Raw genomic sequence first — 22,756 nt, 5'->3', positions numbered from 1 at the left:
CAGCAGATTCAAATGCAAGTCCCCTCCCCTGCAACGATCTGGGACACACATGCACTTGCTTCAAAGCACCCACATTCAACACACAGCTCACAGAAATCCTGTGCTTTGGCTGATGCTGCTGATACGGGGATGGTGATTAAAGGCTCCTCACCATCTCTCATTCAGAGCATGATGGATGCCTACCAACCAGTAGTAGGCACCAAGCCTTAGGAAACAACTGTCTGTAGTGCAGTGTTCCAGCACATTCCCATGCAATGAAAAATATCCATCAACAAGGCAACTTGCACAAAAAAATAAGGGTCTTTCTTTGAGGAACTGAGCCTCCCAGGCTGGTAGTCTCACAGGACACCTTTCAAGCTTCCTTACCAAATTGCTCAAGTTCTGAAAATAAAAGCAATTTGCTCATGCAGTTCTTTTTGTTCCAGTCCCTTTCTGCCAGGAGTCTTACTTGAAAATAAAGCCTCACTTTCATGCACCCAAAGTGGCACCACCTCCACGTCTCTTCCTGGACACCCAATTCTGTGTATTCCTTCATACTGGGATGCTGCACATTTAGTAGCAGGTTATACTGAGGTAAGAACTGTCCTCTGGGTTAGTTGTGGCATGGATCAGTTGTCCCACCACATAAGCACTGGAACCATTCATGTGACAGCAGTGCACAGAGAACATGAGAATGGCAGCACTGGCCTGTATGTGCTACCCCACAGGAGGAACTAGATCCCAAGTTTCAGTTTTCATGGAAGTCACCCTCCACTGCTCACAAGCACTCACCTCAAGAAGATGCTGCTGTCCTGTCAGTTACACCTCAGGGAAACACAAATAAACCATGTGCTGTGGGGTGCTCTGCACCATACAATGGGCAGATGTGTCTTGCCTGTCTGGGTATTAGGTTCTTTCTGATTCATTAAGTTCCTCGTTTAAATTATCTAACCAAGTGCTTAAGGCTTTCCTTATCTTGCTAAATTAAGCCAGTCCTTGCCAGCTGCCAACAAGGGGAAGTGGGAACACGCAAGAATACTGCAGGAACTCCTTCTCCAGCACAGCAGTGTGCACGTGCTTCCACTTCCTGGCCTGTGCTTGGCACTCCTCCCTTCTCCCTCCCGTCATCTAGGAGGGATTTGCACCTGGCTTAGCTCAAGTCTGAATTAATTTGCAAGACAGGGAACTCAAAGAGGTTTTCCTCCATCAGAAGCCAGGGCTATGGATGGACACAAAGTGAAGCTGTGCAGCAGATGATGCTTAGAAATGAAAATACTTTTCCTCTGGGCTCATTCCTGTATCTGGCAGAAAAACACAGCAAAGACATTTGCCGGTGCAGCAGTGCCAGACAACAATCTCTTCAAACACAAGTAGCTCTCTTCAGCAAGGAGCACATCACAGTTTACAGCCCAAGGTGAAAGCCCAGCAGATCCACCATTCTCACCCACCCTCTGCCCAGCACAACAGCCCTGTGAAGTGCAGGGCTGGGCTCCTGGGCTCCCACCCCTCTGGAGCGGGATGAAATCACCTCGCTGTGCTTGCACTGCACCCACCACAAGTGCTGCAACCCCCACCCAGACCCATCGGTGCTACTGGACACAGACAAAACCAGGGATGTTCGAGACAATCAGACAGCAGACACAGCAGAAATGAATTAATTTACATTTGAACAAAAGCAAAAAGCCAATGGGAGATTAAAGACAACAAGCTTTGAAGACAGAGCTGAAGGGAGAAATGGTACATTTTCACTGCATATCGTGGATCTGAGAAATGACTCAAAGCCATCTGAGATGTAAACAGTTACTGCCAAGGAGTTTATCTTGCTATCTAGGCTGTGACTCTTCAGGGCCAGCTTTGTAATTCCCCTTAATACACACATCATGGAGACTTCTGCAGCATCTAGGAACTTACCATCTATCTGACTGACTGAACACTTCTGTCCTTTCTCTTATACAGACAAGTGCTGAAGCTTTATTTGTGCAAAAACTGCTTTTTGTCTATAGGGACAGGCTGATAATGACAGCCAGAGAAATGCTAACAGAACAAACTTTATTAGCAACTTGGACTATTTGAAAAAGGGGTCTTCACAAATTAAAGCTGTAGATGAGTTTAGCCACCCTAAAATGTGGTATCCAGTATTACACAGCCACAACAGGGACAATGGAACTATCAAATACATTCTAGCTGTTCTTTTTATGGCATTGATTTTTTTTTTGATACATTCAAAGCATTATTGCATCAGAAAACATATCATGCATCTTTATTTTTCCAGACAAATTCACCTGTATTTGTCATTTCTAGCTACACCTCAAAGGTGCCCCAAATCTACTGTTTCATGGTTTTAGTTGCATGCTTTGCCTATATGCATGCTGAAATAATAAATATTAAATACAGGAAAGAACATAAGAGAACCAAACTGACATTAGGAATAATCTATGGCAGCTCTGTTATGTTCTGCCAGTTAAAGAACTTTGCAAAAGATTGAGGTAACAACAGTGGCCACACCACTCGGCTGAGAATCGCTCAAAATTCATGGAAATTTTCAGAAATTCAAGTACACAAACACCAGCTGCAACTTGTCAGAAATGCCAGAGAAATTAGGTTGGCTGCATTTTATTAGTCTATTAGCTGGCGTTCACACAGCTCCTTGTAAATCCTTTTTCTCACTCGGGGCATATCTTCCTGGGAGAACTGAAAAGGCTGGTCTAAGGCGAGGCACTTGCAGTACTGGGGAAAAGGAAAAGGCTTGGTTGAAAAAAAGGACATTTACTACATGAACAATATAGGCCACTGATTTTTACATAGGAATACTCTTACCTGGAGCACAAAAACCCCACAGTCACTGTCATTTTTCTGTTGTGGAATGCACTGAAAGGAAAAGAAACAACCGGAGACACGTCAGATCTTTACCCTTTTACTTAGTTAAATCCTTTCGTTCTCTAGCTCCTGCTTAATGTCCAAAAGCAGATTCAGCATAAGGATCAGTTGTCTCATGCTCAGAGATAGCTGTTCTGCAGCACCAGAAACTGGAGCTGTGATTACTTGTTCTCATCCCAAACTTTGCAAGGTGACACTCAACACCTGGTTAGAATAACACCTAATATTTGGAAAAATATATAGTGTAGGACAGAAAATAAATTACAGTCTTTCTTTCAAGTTTATTTTCTTTTAGTGACCTACACAGAACAGCTTCTCAATTAGTTTAAATGAATGTTTGTACAGCATTATCTACTTTACACAGGACAAAACTGTATCAGCAAAGTCACACAGGCCTAGAGGAAGATTACTCTCAGCATCCATGGTACCAGCAGTGGCTTTCCTCCCCCAGCCACACCAAAGGGTTTCGGAGAACATGACAAATGGTTCATCACTAGGCAACAGGACTGAGCAAGGCAGTCTCAAATGATAACCTTCATTATTTCCTCAAACATGCTCAATTTTGATATGCAGAGCTAAAAAGTCCCAATCACTACTGCTATTATGTCTCTGGCACTTGAAAAGGCAGAGTAATTGTTTTTTCTCAACTCCCAGATCTTCTGCCTCACAGAATGCAGGAGGATGAACTGACTGCACAGGTTGTGCATGAGTGCAGAGAAGAATCATTTTATCATTGTATCAGCATCTAAAAATAAATCTGTGCAAGGAGGGAGCTGTTGGAAGTATGTCTAGTGTGCAATGACCTGTTTTATATCTTTGGAGCCATTATGGGATGGCTACACAAATTACATATTCCCTCATTTACACTACACACAAGTTATTCCCTTTTACTGTTGCCAGACTCTGTTTACTTGTGATCAAACGCAATGTGCCACGAACAGCCCTGGAGACCAAAGCCCTCCACCCACAGCAAACATAAAATATCAGCAGTAGCAACACCAGCCTGTTTCCTCCCTCACCAAAGCCCATCCATTCAGAACAGCCCTTTCAGGAGAAGGGGAGCAGCTGAGTGTCCTGCTCAGTCAGTCCATGACCTTGTGCCAATATGGACACCAGGTGCAGGTTTTGCTGTGCACACATTTAATTGTCCAGAGAAAGGCTCAGATCACCAAGCCACTTGCATAAAGTGCTAAAGCCCTGGTGGGAGCTGAATGACCAACAGAGCTGGAATTACCATGTGTAACTACCTGCCTCTCTCCCAGCACCCTCCATGTGGGCAGCATAAACCCATTTACTACTTGTACAAATATATGAATTTAGAAGCAGCTTCATGAAATCTCCCACAAAGTCAGACCCCAGGTCTCAAAGTGCTGTCATTTACCTTTGTCACAGCAGTCTGCCAACCCTGAAGGAACTCGGGGCGATTCTTCTCTTTTGCTTCAGTCAGCAAATACTTTCGAATGTTCTTTAAAGAAGAAAGGAAAAAAACCCAACATTATTCACCCACTAAAGAACAGGGGAGAAACACTGACTGCTTGTTTGGCATCCTTTTGACAATGAGGACAAATTTCAGGTGAGCATTAGGAGCTGAGCTAAAATCTAGAGGTAAAGAAATGAACTCTGAACAGTGGGTACTGTGCCTTCTACCATCAAGGCTCATTTTAGTCTATCAGGGGGAGCGCTAACACCCCTCAGCTGCACTGTACACTGCTCTACTTCATACTAGACTAGCTGTGGCACCCAGGCACAAGGTCAGAGTGCTCCCAGACATGCAGAGAAAAACAGAGCAGCCTGGCATGTGTTCTGTCCTGGCTTACTGGCTGACACCAAGGCCCTTACGTTCAATACAGCCGCATTTTCCTGCTGGAATCTCAATACAAAATGTTCGAGTTCTGCAGCTAATCAACAAAGCTCCAGGGAGAGTTTTAGTGACATACAGGGAAAAAAAATAGGCTGACACAAGCGAAGAGAAGGAAGCAAGATAAATGAGACTATGGTCTTGGGTTAAGCAAATCCTACTTCTCTGTAAACAGGCTGGGAATTTACAGCACAATTTAAACACTGCAGCACACTCATATTCACCTTAGTGTGTGGATCACAGTGAATTTTGGGGTATTGCTCCCCTCCTACCCCTAGAACAGGCAGAAATAAAATTTCCTCATGTCTGTGAGACATTTGGGTGCAAATGCCTTGGCTGGAATGGGATGGGAGAGATCAGGTTGCAAGGCTGCAGGAGAGACCGTAGGGCTGCTGAGAGGGATGGCTGGTTCATGCTGCACGTTCACAAGCTAAAGAGCATGAGATCTCTTGCTCCCAGGACAAACATTAGCTTCATCCTCAGCAAATGCCAGCAGGCATACTATCTTCATTCAGAAGTCCTGGCTGGGAACTCTCCTGGGTACAATAATTACTACTCTTCTGTAAGCCAACAACTACACACAGTTAAAAGTAGAGGGCTGCTGCATCAAGCAAGCAATTAAGTTGACAAAATTAGCTTTTGTAAGAGGGTCATTACAATTTGCTAAGCCCAGCAAAAATTTCCTGGCTGCTCTTTATCAGGAAGACTGATAATCTAACTCCAGTGTTCAGGTTGCAGCCCTGAAAGGTTGCTGGGTTCTAACCAGAGGCTAACACCCCCGTTTCAATGCAGGACAGAAAAAGGCAACACACTGTTAATAGCACAGTAACACATAAACCCCACTGGGCAACACTATGGCATCTTCAGTCCTGTGCTCTCTACCCAGGCAACCTATCCCCTAAAGGACCACAATTTATCATTTATCCTAAACACAAGTCCCTTAACAGATGAAAGAAATGCCCTCACTCTCCTTGGGGTTCTTCTGCTTCCCCATGGCATTGGGCTTTGAGCTCCTGCTTTTTGTGGGAGTGCCAAGTCAGAGTCACCAAAGCTGTGCTGATTACATGGTCAGGCTAATTGGGCAATAGGCAGCCTGACCTCAGCTCCCAGCTCTGGTGTGACCCTCGAGCTCTGTGCTTCAGACTCCTCAGCAGGACAGGCTGATTCTCATTTCATACACAGCAAGACAATGACAGACATGCCACATTTAAAGTTTAAGGCTGAACAGAAACAAAGGGGGAGTGTTTCCTTTAAGAAAACAGTTCAGACTTTGCAGACACAGCTGTCACTCTTACCTCTACACAAAACTTAAAATGAATGCCTTGGGAATCGTAAAATGAAATAATTCGACTGGGGATGTTCACAGTAATGAGGGACCAGTGGACTTCCAGGTGAATAGGAATTAACAAGAGAGTCTTCTTAAACAAGTCCACCTGGCAAAAAGAACAACATACATTACAGAGTTCCACAGGCAGAATACAGCAAAGCAAGAGATTGATTGTATCCCAAATTTCCTCTCTGTCACTACATAACTGAAATGTTCTTTTGCCCCCTCCACTCTTTCACCACATTCTTCATGTTTACCTAATACACAACTTATTAGCAGGCACAAGAATAGAGTTACAGTCCAGAAAGTGGCTGAGTAACCTTGTACAGTATCAGAATTAATCACTACTGTATTTGTGACAAAATCCTGCTCATGCTGCAGCACAACATCTGTGTTGAAGTGGTATTTCTTAGGTAATGATGGCAATACAACCGAGCCTCAATTTAGGTTAGCTCTTCATCTCTTCAGTAATGGCACTTGTCCAGTGTGAGCACCACTCATTTCTATCAGAGCTGCTGATAGAAATGAGTAGGTGACAGACTTTGGGGCTGTTCATGAGAAACTCAACACGATGCAGCAATGTGCATTCACAGCCCAGAAAGCCAACTGCATGCTGGGCTGCATCACAAGCAGTGAGGCCAGCAGGTCAGAGAGGAGACTGTGCCCTTCTACTGCTCTCACAGGAGAGCACACCTCAAGTGCTGTGTCCAGCTCTGAGGCCCCATATGTAAGAAGGAGGTGGACATGCTGGATCAGGTCCAGATGAAGCCAAAAAGATTTTCAGAGGCCTGAGGTACTGCTGCCATGAAGACAGACTGAGGCCTTGGGGCTGTCCAGTCTGGAGAAGAGAAGGCTCCATAGAGACTTCATAGCACCTTCTAGTACCTAAAGGGCTACAACAAAGCTGGAGATGGACTTTGGACAAGGGCATGGAGCGAAAGGACAAGAGGGAATGGCTTTAAACTGACATAGGACAGGTTTAGATTATATGGAAGAAAGAAATTCTTCCCTGTGAGGGTGGTGAGACACAGGCACAGGTTGCCCAGAGAAGCTGTGGCTGCCCTACCCCTGGAAGTGTTCAAGGCCAGGCTGAACAGGAAGGTGTCCCTGCCCATGGCAGAGGGGCAGAACTGGATAAACCATTCCATGATTCTATGAAGAAGCTGTAATTACAAACACCCCATAAACCCAGCAAGTTTGCAATTTGACCCCTTCTGCTCTAACACAGGCTCTGGGACTTGCCAGAGGAAAGCAGAGGAGTGCAGAATGCTTTGGTGAACAGAGGAAAGAAGGGCAAGAAGGTAGAACAGATTCATCCTTTCTCAAAGCTAACTCTGTAGCAGATGTACTGTGGTCACAGGCAAACAAACAAGGGAAAAGGTCTTGAAGTACAGAACAAGTAGATCAGATGCAACACTCCCAGTGTCTGTATGGCAGATGAGCCCTTATGCTTTTGGAACCCAGCCAAGCCAGGGCCTTTCATGATCTTCCTTCTCCCAGCTCCTCTTGAAAGAAGTGTCTAATTACTGGGGTTTTGGTGGCACAGTCCAGAAAATAAGCAAAAATAGAATCCTGAACTAAATGAACTCATCCTGTGGGAAGATTTCTAAGCTTTTTTTCTGTTTTTTTTAAGCACTGTGCAATTCCAACAGTACATAATTGCAACACTACTGGCAAGGGCAGGTCTTTTGTAGGAAAGAAAAGTCTATTTCTTGAGTAACAATAGGAAGTCGAAGAGACAAAAAGGTGTGGCATTCACAGCAGTTATCAGCCGAGCCTGGCTCACAACAGTCCTTTGATTGTGACAAGCATCGACCCTGCTCCCGCCTGCAGAAACAGCTTCCTGACCGGATTACAGCACATTCACTGCACACCAATCCACCACTCTTGGAGAGGAGCACAGGGATGTCAGCCAGCAGCAAGCTGAGACCACAAAGGAAAACTGGAGTAAGAGAAATGAACTACATCTTCTGTGATGTCCAGCAACAGCAGAGTCACACAAAACTCAAGGGTCCTCATGTGGCCCTAGTTGTGGAATTACTGCAGGTGTGCAATCCTGCAGCAGAAAAGCAGAAACAGGCAGCCAAAAGTTTGTATTTAGTTATGAACTGATGTACAGGAAGAGTGGTGGCAACCCAGATTCACTTCACCACGAGAGCAGAGTCAGCTCTGGGTCACAACAGTGAATCAGGAGGGCCAGTGTGATGGGTGATCAGAAGGGACAGACACTAACAGGAGCTCTGAAACCCCTGCAGCCAGAGCCAGCACAGGATATCCTGTGTCCCAGGAGAAAACATTTACAAAACATGGTGCAATACTCTGGTGTATTTAAAGAGCAGAAACAAATTCCCCTTAATTGCACACTGCAGGATGAAGGAGTCTACGGAATCCTTCATATAGAAACTGCTTAATTCTCATTCTTGCTTGAGAGATTCTTTAGGAATTTATGTGTAAATGTCTAAAAATTGTCCTGTCTCATTAGGTACCTCTCAGCAGCAACAACAATACAGATCCTGCTTCTAGAATCTACCTTAATTTTGGGGGTTTTTATAAAACTTGAGTTGCTGGAGAAAAGGAATGTTTAAAAAATAATATGTGGGAATATTAAGCACCGATATTCCATCTCTCTTTAAAGAGTTTTTTAATAAATTATATGAATAGATTTTATATTTGGATAATGAGTTCATCTCTAGCATTTCACAGATGTGTGCTATTTAAGTACTTCTGCAGAAAGATCATACATTCAAACACGGCCTTTGATTAGTCTTGCCTCATCTCCCATATTAGAAAGGACAAATGTTCATAGAAAAAAAAAGAAAAAAAGAGAGTATTTCTTTTTGCATTAGCTATCCCTGAAAATATCACACCCATGATCTGGTGTGGGTTCTGGAAAGCAAGGTGAGTTCTGTTGTTGTCAAGAGAACAACAGTCTGGCTTATTAACCATGGGTCTCTTCTTTTCTTTCTAGTACCTGGTATGTGTTACTTGGAGTAACAATTTGATTTTGTCAAAGAATACCAGGCTGAGATAAAAGGAAGAAGCAGAATTAAGTCTGCTCTCCTGTAGATTAGTGTACCTGGCACTGTCAGGAGCAGTAAGAGCCATTTCTTGCAGTTAAATTAACAACTCGCATGAGCATACACAAAGAGATAACCTCCCACTGAAGATTTAGCCATTCCAAGTACAACATATCCGTACTAACTTGAATAGTGCCACACTACTATTTTCTTCAAGCTCTTCCCACTTTGTACAGCCCCTTTGCTAACCCATCCACTGCAAATAACACACTGTAACCCAGCTTCCAGTGAGTGGAAGTGGAGCCCAGCCCAGCAGAACCCCAGCACTGATGACACCATGTTAAAGGTACCTTTTTAGTCCATCGTTTTACCCCATTATATCCTTTGGTTACGAGCTGTCTATGAAAAAAGCTGTTAAAGAAATGAACCTAAAAAGAGAGAGAGAGGAGCAATGAGCACAGAAATTTTCATGCACAGTCATTCCCCTTCCCCCAGGATAATTTATGCAAAACAACTTGTAATGAGGCAATATTTAATGTAGGTTTAGAAACAGAACCCCAGTAGAGACAAACAGAGGCTTTGCCAAGCCTCAACTCTTACTGTTCTTTAGAAAGCTAATAAAATAAGCCTCATTTTCCTATAATATATCATGTGAGCCACTGCAGCATTTATATTTACATTTTTGTATCTCCAGGCATATCATGTTTAATTTTTTTGTTGGGGACAGACTTAGGAGAAAAACACCAGGACAAGGAGTTAGTTTTTGTTGTTCTTTTCAGGGATCAAGGAAGAGAACACTGCACTGGAAAAGCAGGGGTGGTGAAGAAGGGAGTAACTTCTGGCTTTAGTTGCTGGAAGCTGAGACTCAGAAAAAGAAAATTGATCAAAACAGTTATGAGATTTAGTCCAACAACATTGTCTTTGGCATTCAACTCTTACGACATGAACAATATTCTGCTATTGAGAAGTATTTTTAAGGTATGACTGATCCATTTGGTAAGTGAAAACTGACATTTATGACCAAAAAAAATGTAAGCTTATGCAAAAAAAAAATTAGCTCAGAGTTAACACTATTATTCCCTGTGCTTAGCTTCTTGCAATTATACTAACAGATTAATACAAACAGAAATCTGCAACATCTGTTTTTAATAATTCTGCTAGTATAGAAGTGGTAGAAGGCTTGAGCTGTTACTTGAAAAAAAAAAGTTAGAAAATTCAGCATCTGAGAACACAGTCTAATAGCCATTAGCTATGCCAACAGACTTCAAAACCACATTCTGAGGTACCAGCACAAAATCTCCCATGAGGATTTCAATTATGTACTAGGAAGAAAAAGCAGACACAAGCAAACAGATACAATCTCCAATACCCCTAGCCTAGCACACTCAGGAAATACAGAGAATACTAATGAAGAATCACCATCACCTCCAATCAAAGCAACAACGCTCTTTCTTCAGAGCTTGAAGATTTAAAAGTTACATTGTGCAGAGCTCATCTAAGAATGGCTTTGTTTGGTTCTTCCTTTGTGGTCTCACCTGAAAACTGTTCTGTCCCTAAACAGATGGGTTTTTATAATTGTCACTGCTGCAAATTTAGTCACAAAATGGGGGGTGGAGGGGGTGTTATCTTGATTACTTTTTTTTTGCTTTCTTTCTCTCAGTTGCCACCAACAGTCAGGCACTGCAGTTGCAAAGCTGTAAGCATTCTGAGGAGGATGCACAAAACAGTCCTGCAGAGTCAATACTGCCAAGGAACCAAGGAGCTCCACACAAATTCACATTCACCAGGCAGGCAGCTGACACAGCTTGAGCTGTTACAGCCCCCACAGCTACGAGGTGGGCGGGAGGGTGAGTGCAAGCAGCACATGTGCATGGTTCAGATGCTAACACTCAAGGTTTGTCCTCTCAGCAGAAATCCATCTTCATCAGAAATTTCAGCTGCAACACCAGGCTGGTGAGCAAAGGCATGAATTCAGCACTTTAGAAGCAGATAAGCTGGAAACAGAAACCTCTAGGGGAGGAAGGAGAGTGGGATGGGCCAAAACAGGGCACCTGTCCTCTACAGGTACATCACTGACATCAGGCTACCACAGAGACCACCTGCAGGGCTAGTACAGTCAGTTCCTGAAACAGGAGCAACAGCACTGGAAAGGGAAAAGGAAAGGTAGAAAATTTGAGCAGCACACAGCAACCAATTACCGCTCGGGCCATCATTGAGTTGAATCCTGATTCTATACCTGAAGTGTGCAAAGTTTCACCCTCCGCTCTCCATCTCTCATTAGGTACATTTGTGTAACAACAAAACCCCCTCACCTTTTCCGGGACCGCATCCATTACAAGTTCTCCATACATGTTAATTATCTGGAAGAGTCAGTAAATAGTTAAATACATCATAATTTTTTAAGACCCAAATTCACAAGTGCCCATAAAACACAGGCCCCTACCCACTTAAACCAGCAATATGGAGACTTAAGAGTCACACTGTCTGAAGGACAAGCACTCTGTAACTAATAGTGGTCATCCAGGAGAGAGACTGTAACTGGCTGCTTGAAGTCTGCCTCAATCTTAAATGCAGTTTAATTCAATTTAAATCTACTGGTGCATGCCCTGGGCTCTGCAGCCTTCCTGGTTTTTTGGCTGTGGGCCACAGTTTCCTGTTTCACTCTGTCATTCTTGTAATCTGCCTAAGCTTGGGATGGGGAAAGTTACTAAAACCTGTATGAGTAGCCACTATTTTATCAAAATAGTCCAACATAATTTCTCCAAAAGGAAACAGTCTAATTGTGACACCTCCCAGCTGCCAGACTTACTGCACCTGTCACTGTAAAAGCTGCCCACCACTCCTTTTACTTGTGAAGTGTAACGCAAGGACAGCCCACCTGTAATGTCAGCAGAAGGTGTACAACTGGTATTCCAATATAAATGGCTAAAAAGGGTTAGGGAAGCACATAAACACCAAGTATCTCTGACCTGGTCATTCAGCCAGTTTTGGCCTTCCAGCGTAGCCAAATCATCCATATCTAGCATGTGCTTATTATAGAAGACCCGGAAATTGCAAGTGGAGGTTTTTGGATGTTTTTCCCGATACTTCATGATTTCCCTGGTGATAAAAGGTTTTCTAAAACAGGATTGAAAAGGTAGAGAAAAATCAAGTCAAGGCCATGTCAAATGAATTCTGTTCTGCTAGTTGTCAGATGTAAATCGTGCAGTAGCAATGCAAGTGATTTTTGTTTTTTACCAGGTGTACAATGTGATACTGCTACACACCTATGGGAGAAATCTTCATTAAAGACTTCTTTTAATCTTCCCATGACATCTTTTTCACAGAGTGGTACTAAACTGCCATATTTCTTCATAACTTCATCTAGGAATCCTTTAAATATACCAGAAAAATTAAAGTGCAAACATATAAAAAGCTTCTGATTTCACCAATCAAATAAAGCTCTCAGTTCTTACAGGTACAAGCAGCAGTCATTCTGCACCCAACCAACATGCAGCACCACCACACATGGCAAGTACACATTTAAGAAAACTAAGCTCAAATTGGCAACATAAAATAAAAGCGGGGGTAGGGGGAGAAGGACAAGAATAAAAATGCATGAATCTGATCACTCAGCTTCACAGGAAAAGATCACCCCCTCTTCTTGCCATACACATACATATCTACAGCAACCTAATTATACCAGTGCTAGAGAAGAATCCATCCCCTTCCCTGCTTCAATTAGCATTTTAAATCATTTTACTGCAACGTGAAAAGCCATCAGTTCCTGCAACAGGTTTCATTGAAAAGCCAGTATCCTGTCCTTATGGCAGGCAGAATGACTCTCCTCAAATGCAGGCAGCTGGAGCTGGCAGTGTTTGCAGCCTGCTCAGTTCCGCTGCCGCCCCACAGTGAACGGAAAAGACGCCACACAGACTCCCAGCAAGTTTAACTCCTTTGCCCTTGCATCCTAGGGATGGCATTTAAGGTGACACAGACAGCCATGTCAGCCTGTTACTGCCCAGGAAAACAGTGAGCAACCACACCAGAAAAAAACATTAACTTGGAAATAATCAAGAGATGAACGCTGGAAGAATTGAAAAACCTAGGAAACAGACTTTTTTCTTTCTCAAACACAAGACTGGAACATTGGAGATATAAATTCCACACAAGCATCCAAAACCACTCTGAGAATGAAAGAGAATGGAGAACAGGGTTTCAACACTTGCTAGTAAACAAGAGAAAAAAGACCAAGTCGTCCCGCTCTCTGAAAATGAATTTTTAGATGAAGCAGAAAACATGTGTTCTGTGTACAGAAAGCTGGTGTGTACAGAAAGCTGGATCTGAGATCAGAGTCCAGGAAAATTGCATTAATCCAAAGTCCAGGACTCTTCTGAGGCTGGGGTGTGATGGCAGAGCATCACTGGATAGGGCATTGTGTGCTTACTAAGGCTTTAAGAACATTTCCTGGAAACTTTCAAGACCAGGATAGGAAAAAGCAAGATGAGAGAAACACTGGACAGAAAAAATGCCAGAACAGCAGTAAGAATAAAAACCGAAGAAGAGAGAGCAAGAAAAAACCCAAAATACAATGAGCTGAAAATAGCAGTGAAGCTGTAACAAGAAGTGTGACAGAAGGAAGAGAGGAAGGATTGAAGAACAAGATCAAACCACAACGAAGCATTCTTCATGGGAAAAGAACCTTCTTGCAACCCTGCCACACTTTTGCCTAACAACTTTTATCCCTTACATCTCAGTACACTGTGACAGGGAAGATGTTTCTCACTCTGGCTGGAAGTCTAGCTAGACAATGCATGGGGTTTATGAGTGTACCTTATTCTGTTTTAATATGTAAAAATTTTAAAGGCTTTTTATTAATGCACAGAGGAAGGACTGTTCTTGTCATTACAACTAAGAGCAGCAGAGTTCCAGACCTCCAGCACTACTGACCTCACTTGGGCTGGTGTAACTCAAGGAAGAGAATACAAAGTTCAGTTCTGGGGCAAAATCAGATACCCACCATGAACAGGATTTACCAAGGGGCTGTTTGATACCTAATAGCACTTCTGAATGCACTAAGCATTGCAGCCCATTAAAGTCTGAGTTCAGCTGCTGCAGAGAAATTCAAAACCCAAGAGCAGCCCTAACACTTGCACCTCCTTCATGTTTCTACCCCAGGAACTCTTGCCAGGTCAGCACTATCTTTGAGGGTGCAATTAATTATTAACAACACTCCTAAACACACCAGAACTCCTACAACTAAAATTCTTCTTTACAGCTTTTCAGCTGAGAAAACTCAGAAGTACTACACTGTCAGACCACAAAACTTTAACCTTTGCCACCCTGATACAACCTTGGCTCTTGCCTGTTATAGAAGGACTACATCTCTTTTTCTGATGGTCAAACTTTAAAACTCCATTGCAGAAGTGATCTCTTCACTGGGTTACCAGAGTTTCTCTCAGTTTTTCACACAGCATCTGGTCCTTGCTTGACCACATTAGGCCAGTCACAGAGGTACACACCCCACACTAACTTACAGATATGGAGGTGGAGAGCTAACTCATCTCTTGAGGTTCACTGTCTCCTTCCTCACATTTTGCTTTAGAGAAATCAATTGCAAAATTGAAGGACAAACAGGTAGGCAGAAAAAATCAGAGCACATCAAACTTCAAACAATTCCTTTAACACTCATTGACAACAGCTTAAAGTTTATGGGACTCTAAAAAGCCAATTTCTCCAAAGGAAGTTATCAGAACATCTATGAAGTTACACTGATGGTCCAAGATGGCACGTATTAGCTTACTGCTCCTTACTCTGTGTGTAAAAAGGTGCTACACATAAATAAGACACCAATTACTATTTTTATCATGCTTCTCTTTAGAGAGACTATCGCATACTGCATGCTCAGCATAGCACAAAAAAACCCCAAAGCCTTTCTGCTGAACCTTTGCTAAGACAAGTCTTTAAAAAATATTGTCTCATAGGATTCATTAAGCTTATTCTATGAACAACTGGAGAGAAAACTAAGGGACAATGAACAGTATTTTGCTATTAAAACTTAAGTTTAAGTGATTTAGTGAGCAAGAGAAGAGAGTATAAAGGCAGAAGGAAGCATTAGAATACCTATGATTTTCAAAAACCAAATTAAGAATAACAATTGTCAACCAGTTAAAAACCTGAACCTTTTGATTCCACATGATAAGACATTTAAAATTTCTATCAACAATTTCCTGCAGATTCCAATTAAACTACATTGTATTCTCTAAAACAAAATAATCTTAAAATAGCTTGTCAGATAAACATTCATTTGTCCCTCCTTCATGCAGCTCTCCTCTCTGCAGCCTCATTTAATCAAATGTTATGCTAAGTGACCTTTACGATTCAGAGTAAGAAAGCATTTTTATAAGGGAATTAACACAATATGTAAACTCCACAATACACGCAGCAGTTTTCAGGGACTCCTGGATGCCCTAAGATATTTAAAGAGTATACCACAAAGCCACGTTGCCAACTGCTCATCAGCCACCCGGGAAGTTTTCTGACTGTTCCTTTTGCCTCCCTTCCGAGTTCCTGATTTCAGTCCTGTGCTTTCTGGTGAAGGCTCCTCCAGAGGACTTTTACAGTAAGGGTGATCTAGTAATTTTGAACTAAAAATGTCCAAGTTTAAGGAGCCTTCTACTTCCATCTGGCTAGAGCTGTCCTCATTCTGTGTCAGCTCCATGGATAAAGGTCCATTTGCAAAATTATCACTGACATCAGAATCCTGCAAAGAGGATTGCAACAGTGTCATTCCATCTACACCCACAACCTCCTTGGATTCTGCACCATCTCGATCTGAAGCAGCGATTTCTTTTCCTGTCACAGAGATGACAATGTCAGAGCAATGATCCTCTGCAAGAGCCCCGTTAGCCTCCACCTGGCGCAAGGTTTCTGCCTCTGGAGAAGCTCTAACATGCAGTTCTGGTGGGACAGCATCCACACTGCCACCCTGCCCTCCAGCTTCTGGATCCTCAGAACACGGCTCAGCAGACACGTCCTGCGTGTGGCAGATCTCAGGCGCACATATTTCATTCTCCGCTCCTAAAGACTTGGGTGTATTATTGTTCATATCTGATAAGCTGTACCGCTTCCAAAGACGCTTACTTTTAGATTTCCAGGAGGAAAACAAATTACACAATCCACCTTCAAAATCCTGCTGAAGTGTTTCCTGATGGTCCCTTGTAACTTTCTGCACCCACCTTCGCTTGATTTTTCTTAATTTGCAAGTCTTGCCTCTTGCTCGAAGTTTCGGGAATTTTATGATTCTATACCGAAACCTAACCATAGAAAGTTTCTTATGCATCATAAATAAAAATCTCTTTTTTACAGTATGATGGTTAAATTTGGACCTCTTTAGAGCTGTCAAGGGGCCACAAGTTCCATTCCACTCCCTTTGCAACAGCATTTCCTTTTATAGTTGTTTAAAACTACCAGGACTGTGTTGCCCTCATTATTGCTCTCCTCCACGCTATATACAAAACCACCTTTCTTTACAGGTAAGGCAGCACCTTCCAGCGAGCCACATGAGACATAATGGATATGGCCAGAGATGCTATTGAGAACAGCAACAGTTTCAAATTCTTCATTCAAGGGATCTTCATTCTGAAAGGATTCATTGTTGAGTTTCCTTACTGCTTCTCCAGATGAGCTTTCAGCTTCGTGATAGGGACAGGATCTCTTTGCTCTCAATAGTTTTGTAAGGAAAGCTGTATAATTCCACAGTAGGTTTTGGACAGATTTCTGCATTTAGAAGCACATCAGGAGCCCACCTGCTTTGGAGCTCAAGTGTCTTCCTTCTGCACCGCAGTATTCTGTACAGTTTGCTGTGAGTTAAGCTTGCAAATAGCTGGGCACTCTGTCTTTTCTTCTAAGTTAGGAAAACTTGCTTTTTGAAGCAGTATTTCCCAAGCTTCCCAAAACCATTGGTCCATCTTCCAGACTGGGCCAGCAGCTGACTTCTTTGCCAAAGCAAATGTCTTCTATGGCTTTTCATTTTTCTGCTTCATTATGATCTTCAAAAACAGCTGAAAGAACAAGGGAAATTACTTCAGAGTTATCTGGACTGTAACATAATAGCAAAATACTAAGGCACATCCCTCAGACCACATGCCTATCTGAAATTCCACCACTCCTTCATTCAGAGCCTCACATTCCCGAAGACATTTTCACTTCCACCAAAAGGAAAAACAAGTAATAGTTGCAATGGTTCGGTGTGTAAACAGGCTTTGTTGATTTACCTTCCCTAGAGGAAGAGCAATAAACTGGTAATTCCCACCCATCCCATGCTCCCCATATGTAATTCATGACTCTCTAGCCTGAGGTCAAACCTCTCTCACTGCCTACACCTAGGGCAAGCACAGTTAACCAGTTTGCCGCAAAAGGCTTTTGAAAAACAAAACTCTGAAGTCCAAGTTATCAACAAGTGTGTGCAGGTACCCCACACCATCAGTACAAAGGACTCTTGTGCAATAAACGTGAGCAGCCTCTGAAAACACTTCACAAGCTCACACAGTTTTCCTTTAAAGGAACAGCAAAACACAAACACCCACAGAAATTTTGATTCTCTGACTAGATAAAGAATGACACAGTTTACTCCTGAAGTAATTGCTCTGTATTTACAGCTACACCTCACTCCGTATGACACCACCACTATCAGCTTCTATAATCAGTGTTTATCTTTGCATTAACAAAGCAGTACCAAATGCAGCACAGCATCTAATCATCTTAAAAACTCCTTTCCCCATTAAAAAACCTGCACCTCAAAGTGTTCAGCAAGGATATATCTGAGATTACACAAGCGTGTAACACCTGCGTAGTAATATCTGTTTATCCTGTAATATCTGTTTATCTTCACTACATAGCTAAAAATATTAATTAGAACTTAGAAGAATCCAGAAAGGGGAAGGCAAAAGCAGCACACACAACATAGGATGCTTCATGCAAATTGTACAGAATGAGACTATGTATGTCTCATTCTGTATTTTACATGTTTGTATTTTTCTCAAGTTCAGAAAAGGACTTTGTCCAGCCCGTCTATTCTGACTTACAGACTACTATAGCAAGCTTTGCCTTAACTATGTCTGTCCTAATCATTACACATAAGCATGTGTAGCTCAAAGTAAAGGAGTCTATAAATAAACATAAAACATTAACAACTGGACTTTTAAGGAAGCATGAATGACACCTGCAAAAACCGGGTATTCAAAGCCTGACTTAAGCTCTTCTGCATTTTTCTCTCTACTCATCTTAGACACAAACAGCAGTTGGGATTTTTTTTGTTTGTTTGTTTTGTTTTGGTTTGTTTGTTTTGTTTGTTTTTGTTTTTGTGGAGGAGTGGGAGGGTAGTGGAAATGCAGAGAGGACAAAGACTATAATTTATCACTTGGGTAAGATATTCCCATCACACAGAAAACCGTCCAGAATTCACTGGACCTACAATGTAGAAAGAAACCTGGCTACCTCCACTGATAGACAGCACAGCTTAACAGTATAAAAGCACTGCAACAGGGCCTGGCTCTTTTGTAACCCTCTATTACTCACCACACAACTCAGTTATCAGAAAAATCAGGACATAACATCTCATCACACCAATTTTCTGGTACTTGCTCGTCTAGCACTTCCATATTTCTCTACCCTAGATGCAATTTACCCCTGCTTTTCCACTACAAACTCTTATGTGTCTGTCTACTGCACGCAGCACATACAAAACATTCCTTGAGTGGCCTCAGTAAACATCAGCCAAACCACAGGCTTGCTAGGACAGCTTATTCCAGACACATTTCATCCAGGTAAAACAAACAAACCCAGGCAAATCTCAACATTCTCAGCAGAGCCCCATACACAAGGGGCTTCTGCCAACACAGCGAGTGTTGAGCATTCCAAGGAGAGCACGGCAGATGAAGGCAAGGGTTTGATCTTCTCAGGCTCTGCAATAGGTTCCACATACCTGCCAGCTTTTAAGAAGACTCCTGAACAATCTGGAGTCACCACCTTTCTCTTTGCTCTCTCACAGCCAAACCCAACAGCTTCCTCAGATACAGGAAAAGGCTCTCTGAATGGCCACGGATTACTCAGGAGCTGAAATTCCTACAGCTGCCACTGCTCTACCCAGAGGAGACTGAACTCATGATGATAGCAGGAAAAACACTGCATCAGATTCTAGCAAAGGTAAGTCCTGGGAACAAAAAGGACCCAAGGCAAACCTGAATGGAGACAAGAATGATGCCACAGTTTCAACATAATAGCAACAGCAATGGAAATAGATCATTTGCTCACTGGTGTCATGAAATCCAGCTTCTTAAAACTGTAACAAAGGAAGATGTTAGGAAAGCTACTCTACCTACCTGTTCTTCTGTTCAATTTTTAACTTAGACCATTAAATAATGCTTTAATTATAACTTACAGAATTAAAAAATATTTCATGTTTGTTTGTGAAGTCCACACCAATTTTTCCACATTAAACCATTTTTCTGTACAAAAAAGTTTCTCCTTAAAGTGTAAATAAAGTTTGAGTAAGCCATTTAATCCAAGCCAAGTTTTCTTACCCTCCCCTCTCCCCTTTCAAACATGATCAGTTTTGAGTCTGGATCCCCTTAAATTAAAGGCCTCCAAAGAACAGCTAATCCCAGACCTAGGACTAAAACAGTTCACTTTTCTAACAGCAGTGTTACTCAGAGTGACAAAAGATAATCCATATGCAAATACTTAATTCAAGATGCTGCTTGAAGAACTTACTTTCTACCAGTGCTACAGGAGAATCACTGGCTTTACTTGGCACCATCAACCAGAAAGACAAAAGGGCGAATTAGAACTGCACTGCTAGAAAAGGAACTGAAGTGAGCAATGTAAAACCACAAATAAAGCAAGCACTGCCCGAAGTTTAAGAACCTGACGAGAAAGTGACATATGTACCCCATTCACTAACAGAGATAAAAAACCTCTGAACTGAGGAACTTGCACCACTAAGAGAGTGGTTTGTCTGGTCAGCGGAGGTAGCCAGGTTTCTGTGCTGCGTGACTGCACAGGGATGCAGTCAGTACTACACCAGAAACCTCAAACTCAAAAAGCCCAAAATGTACACGTCCCAAAGACCAAAAGTGAAAGAAATTTACCGTAACTCACCCCTTTAGCTGTGTTTGGCATGCCATCTGCAAATGGTTAAATATTAAAAGGCACAATCTCTTTTACACTGGATAAAGACAACCCCAGACTGTTACACCTCTATATTAATGGCAGATTCTGATTATAGATTTGCTTTATACTCAAATTAAAAAAAAATATGTTTGGGAACCACTCAGTTTTCAAAATGCTTATTCTAAGAGCTCTGGTAAGATATGAGCAAACACAACTGTAGCAACTTGACATCAAGCACTGCACACTTGCATGGGAATGGAAGAACATGAGGCCCTCCATCCTTCATGAGTGACAAATTCAGCGCACACACACACACTATTTTCCTTAGATCAATCAGCAGATCACTCCATTTGCAACTTACATGGCTGAAACTTGCATCACCTTCAGTGAAGTTGAATACTGTAAAAAGATACTTTACATTCATCTTTCACCCGTTATATGCCTCTTAGTTTAACCACTCATTAGTCCTTGGCAGTCCTATTTATTTTTGACAGTTTTACAGACCCCAGGTTTTAACTGAAAAGCACATAAATGGGGAAAGCAATCCCAGCAAATGCTGCTGACAGAACACCACCAAAGGTTTCTAGCTGACACCTGAACTGTCAGACCACAGAAACCTTTTGTCCACACAAGTGCAGAACAAACCCACAGTACTGCAGAAGAGCTCTCCTTCCTGCTTAGATCAGCAGAAGCCATCTAGGGCTGTGTCAGCATGCCCAGTGGGTCAAGAGACACATGGAAATTCTTCTGTTAAAGAAGCTTGTTCCTAAGACCATCAGTAATGTAAATAAAGTGAACAGCTGTGAGAGCGTGGCCTTGTGCAGGCAGGAGTAACTCACGCATCACCTGCTCCTGTGGGAGGCAGTTCTCACAACACCCAGAGCTCAGCCTTTCCCAGTGGAGGTCTGGGCAGCTCCCAAGGACAGGAGGTAAGGAGGAAAGAAAAGCCAGCCTGAGACTATGGCGTGCAGCTGAGATATGCTGTGCAAGAAGATGCCCTCCCTCCCCCAGGCAGGATCCAAAATTGGAAAGAGACAGAGGAAGCTGGAGAAGGGTGTCTCTCTTCAAACCACCACGTGGCCAGAGCTAAGCTGATAAGGTCAGGAAGTCTGAAATGACTCAATTAGCACATACAAAAGCAGACTCACAGCACTGGCAACCATCCCCTCTTCTCCTTCTTTTCTGACCAGCACAGTTCTGAGAACTGTTAAGCAAACATTTTGTCCCAGAGGTGAAGCAAGCCCTAGGGAAAGGCACTTTGACACAACATAACTCATTAGCACAAGACCATACAGAAATAGCCAAAGTCCGAAGTTACTGACTCAGAGGAACACAGCAGGACATGCAGCTGGTGACCTCATGGTCACACTGCAAAGTTTCAACTCTTACAGTTACCAGGGACTCTTCCCTCAACCAGCACTTCTGGGAACTCACCGTCTCACCTAGCTGGCTACACAACTACTGGATTTATTTCTGGCAAGATGATAGAATTTACCTACAGGAACATCCTCCTTTAGGCTAAACTAAATTAATGGAGCTATATATATTAGATAACAGAACTTTTAAGAGACATACTGTCACAAATCAGAGATGGAAATTTTCTAGATTAAAGAACCCAAAGATCCTTTTCTATAAGCAAAGCATAAGGATATTTAAATTTTTTAATCTTCAGGCTTTAGATTGATTTTAATGAAATTTGACTTAAGCTCTGTCCCTTCCTTCCTGAATACCTCTGCAATGCAGAAGCACGGAAGTAGCTGAAACAAAGTCCATCAAATTTTGCTGTCCAAGGTCTGTGAAGGGAACAGAAACTCATATTTCATCCGAGTTCCTTAAATGTGTCTGAGGTCAAGGGTCTTCCTGAAGCTTTCTGAAGGCCTTCCTTGAGAGACAGTGTATTTCTACAAGTATTAAACACATTTTCTTGCAGCTTTAAAAAATACTTCTCTTCTTGTGCTAACAACATGAAAAAATAAGATGAGGGTATTACCAAAAGCAATCCATCTCTCTTCTGAGCTGGACGTCTGGGCTAGAACAAGTGGAGTTTGGAAATGGTAGAGCGCGCTAATTAAACACAGCCTTTAGCTGAGGAACTCTGCTGTGCCTGTCCCGTGGCCCAGCACTCACAGCTGCTGCTGCTGAGCTCCCTGTCCCTCCCGGCCAGCACAGCTTGGAAGGGCTGACAGAGGGGAAAGCAAAGAGTACTGGAGCAGTAAGTGCTGTGCTTACACTGCGGAGAGACTGGGAACTCAGGGAGAAGACAACTTGGGGGCACAGGAGTGGGGTCGACAGCCCGATGATGGAGAAACAAAGCTCTTGCAACATGTCAAAATTCCCTTCTACAGCTTACCAACCCCATCAACGCCACAACTCTCCCAGCACGCAGTCAGGGAGAGCCTCCCCGTGCTGCCCGAGCACAGCGTGCCTGGATCCCCCGGCAGGCCCGGTCTCAGCCCCGCGGCAGCCCCCGGACAGCGCGGGCGGGCAGGGCAGGAGGCCGGAGCGCGGGGAGGGCCGGAAGGCAGCGCAGCCACACGCGGCGCCCCG

The 22,756-nt window shown here is 42.9% G+C and overlaps 1 protein-coding gene across 2 annotated transcripts; it reads right to left on the bottom strand.

Moving 5' to 3' along the window:
* Window positions 1-1,623: 1,623 nt before the first annotated feature.
* Window positions 1,624-22,584, bottom strand: SENP5 (SUMO specific peptidase 5). Of its 2 annotated transcripts, none has more exons than XM_041405745.1 (10): window positions 22,564-22,584; window positions 15,530-17,100; window positions 12,325-12,430; window positions 12,028-12,175; window positions 11,371-11,418; window positions 9,409-9,486; window positions 6,010-6,147; window positions 4,238-4,321; window positions 2,797-2,847; window positions 1,624-2,706 (listed from the first exon to the last, which is right to left on the bottom strand). In XM_041405745.1, exons 2-10 carry the CDS (start codon window positions 16,479-16,481, stop codon window positions 2,596-2,598), a joined length of 1,716 nt encoding a protein of 571 aa, XP_041261679.1. In that variant the 5' UTR covers window positions 16,482-17,100; window positions 22,564-22,584; the 3' UTR covers window positions 1,624-2,595. The 2 variants fall into 2 exon arrangements, with proteins under 2 accessions (XP_041261679.1, XP_041261680.1); XM_041405746.1 differs by having other exon boundaries at window positions 16,846-17,100; window positions 22,564-22,583.
* Between the last annotated feature and the right edge of the window lie 172 nt (window positions 22,585-22,756).

Source organism: Onychostruthus taczanowskii, unplaced genomic scaffold (assembly GCF_017590055.1).
Source record: "Onychostruthus taczanowskii isolate IOZ18803 unplaced genomic scaffold, ASM1759005v1 scaffold24, whole genome shotgun sequence".
Lineage (NCBI taxonomy): Eukaryota > Metazoa > Chordata > Aves > Passeriformes > Passeridae > Onychostruthus > Onychostruthus taczanowskii.
The sequence above is the reverse complement of the archived record's forward strand: the minus strand, read 5'-3'. Positions and strand labels throughout refer to the sequence as shown.